This window comes from Penaeus monodon, chromosome 6 (genome assembly GCF_015228065.2).
Source record: "Penaeus monodon isolate SGIC_2016 chromosome 6, NSTDA_Pmon_1, whole genome shotgun sequence".
Lineage (NCBI taxonomy): Eukaryota > Metazoa > Arthropoda > Malacostraca > Decapoda > Penaeidae > Penaeus > Penaeus monodon.
Window position 1 is genome coordinate 3937593 of NC_051391.1, and position 2500 is coordinate 3940092.

Consider the following 2500-nt stretch of genomic DNA (forward strand, 5'->3'; position numbering starts at 1 on the left):
CACTTAAGCAAGGTCTTTCCTCCTATCCTTCCACGTGTCCAAACACCGCACACACTTCCGGAAGTGACGGCGTCCGCAGGTCGCTCACTTCCATCGCGCCGCCGCACGTGGCGCCGGCGAGACCAGGAAACCGCAGTCGTTTTACGGAACTTGCGGCCACAACTTCCCATCATTACGCGACCCAGGTTAAACGGCGGCACGTGCGTATGGGAACCCCGGAACTCTACGGGAGTTGCGCACGAGACTTGGGATTAAATGTAGAGTGTTCTTTGTGATAGGCTGAGTCTATACAGGTGTAAAAGTGGGTTGCCTGGTACCTGAGCAATGAGGCAAAGGGCGCTGTAAGTAATGCCATCCTCGCCAGGGGCAGTTTCCTTATCTTTCGGAAGGGAGTTACTCAATTCCCACTCGGTTATTTCGGCAAAGTCGGAGGGGTCAGTAGCAGCACAGGCTGCTGTATTAAAATTTCTATATATTTTCGAATTGCTGAGTTGATCTTTTATCCCATGGGGGATAAACTGATAATTTCCTCTCCACTGCTCTTGCAACACATTAGCCTGTTCTTGTGGACTATGAAACTGCGGTGTTTTGAGAACTTTTTCTGTCAGCCTATTCATTTTTCTCCATACGTCAGCTACTGAAGTTGTTTACTGATACTTTGCAAGAATTGTTCCCAGTGTTTACTACGAATTTACTACGAGTTTTTAATTATCTGATTTCCTTGTTTGCTTTAAGAAACTGCAGAAGATTATCTGACGTAGTATTATCTTTATAATGGTTAGCAAGCTTCTGAACCCGCTTATGTATGGATTTCTCCCAGGACGTAGCAGCCTGTCTTTGATTTACAAACAGAAATTATCCTTGAGCAACTAGATAGCTTTGGTAATCAGGGAAAACTGTTAACATGGATTCAAATGTATCTATCGAATCGATCAGCTTAGGTTCTCTTCAGGGACATTAAAAGTACTCATACAAAAGTATTTGAAATCGGCACACCTCAGGCAGGCGTACTTAGTCCCATGCTGTTTAATATCCTAATGCATAATTACTGTGCGATATACCACTTGAAGGCAAGGACTCCATTATCTGCTATGCTGATGATATTATCTTAAATCCTCATCCGAGGAGAGAATGCAAGAGATTCTAGATATACTTTCAGCAAGGGCTGCTGAATGTGGCTTGATAATCTCGACGGAAGAAAACGATGGCACTTAACCCAAAGACAATCCCTCTGCGAAGGTTTCATATAAACGAAATTGGGCTAGATCTTTGCTACCAGTACAATTACCTCGTGGTGATTGTCAATGATGCAGAGTTCATCAGAAATCTGAAGAAAAGGTTGTGGGAGCGGCTGAAGCCATTTAGAACACTTGCTGGCAAACACCATGGTATCAGTGTTAATATTGTGAGACTCTTTTACTTGTCATACATAGATTATCATGCATTGCAGCTAGTATTGTTCAAGGAATCAGAGTTGACTCGTTTAGAAATTGTACAAAATGAGGCCATGAGGATCATTCTTGGTGCCCCTAGAACAACAAGAATTGGGAATTTGAGAACAGAACTAAATTTACCTTCTGTTTACGAAAGAATATTATACATAAATACCACATTTGTTGTTAAATCAATTAGAGAACCACTCCATTGTAACAGAGTTCCAGTAACAACTAAAACATAAAAAAAACGGGAGCTGACTTTGAATGACAACACCGATTCTTACTCAAATCCATGGGTGCAAGTAACATATAAAAACATAGCTCAGCTGAATATAACTAAGACCTTACATGGACGTTCTGTTCCATCGTGGAAAATGTTGCCATATACGACTGCCGCCAAAAAAGTCTCCCTCCTCCCTGTATCGCATGACTACATATCAAATGTAGCAGTGCCTTTCCACGCCCAAGCTGTACTACAGCTTGGCCACGCCAGTGCAGTTTGCCTGCATGGTAAATAAAGAACTAAACAGAAAAATAAAGTCGAAACAGGGTGGTGCAGCCACTATGACAAAAAATGAAGCACCCTATAGTAAATATAGGCTGAAACATTGTTGATTGCTTGGCGTCGCATACATAACATTCCCTGGACTTACTGATTTACTCAACTAGTTCTAATTCCAGACAGATGAACAAAGAATGAAATGCAGATGGCGATGGAAATTGATTAGCGGTTAAGAAGGGCCGTTCAATTATGCAAGAATACATAAACGCACTTATACGCACAAAGAATGAATCCACACATGCTTACAAGTTAATGTGCAATGGCGCACTAAGCATAACTTAGATTTGAATAGAAAACTATGTGTTTATCAAGCTAGATGAAAATCTAAACCTATGAAATAGAATATTGCATACTCTTTAAGACTAGTACATACTAACAGATCAAAAGCTAAAAGGGAAAAGGAGAAAGACTATTTTAATGATATTCGAGGGAAATCGTTCACACGGAGAGAGGGAAAGGCTGGCCCCTGTGGTACTCACCTAAAACACTCAACGGGGGAGGT

At 41.6% G+C, this 2500-nt stretch overlaps 1 protein-coding gene across 1 annotated transcript in view; it reads right to left on the reverse strand.

The window, feature by feature from the left end:
- Nucleotides 1–932: 932 nt before the first annotated feature.
- LOC119573837 overlaps nucleotides 933–2500 on the reverse strand; it is a 65680-nt gene continuing 64112 nt past the window's right edge. The window contains exons 4-5 of the mRNA XM_037920943.1: nucleotides 1785–1939; nucleotides 933–1022 (exon numbers count right to left, since the gene is read on the reverse strand). Of these exons, the coding sequence (XP_037776871.1) occupies nucleotides 933–1022; nucleotides 1785–1939 (245 nt within the window). The remainder of the gene's footprint in view (nucleotides 1023–1784; nucleotides 1940–2500) is intronic.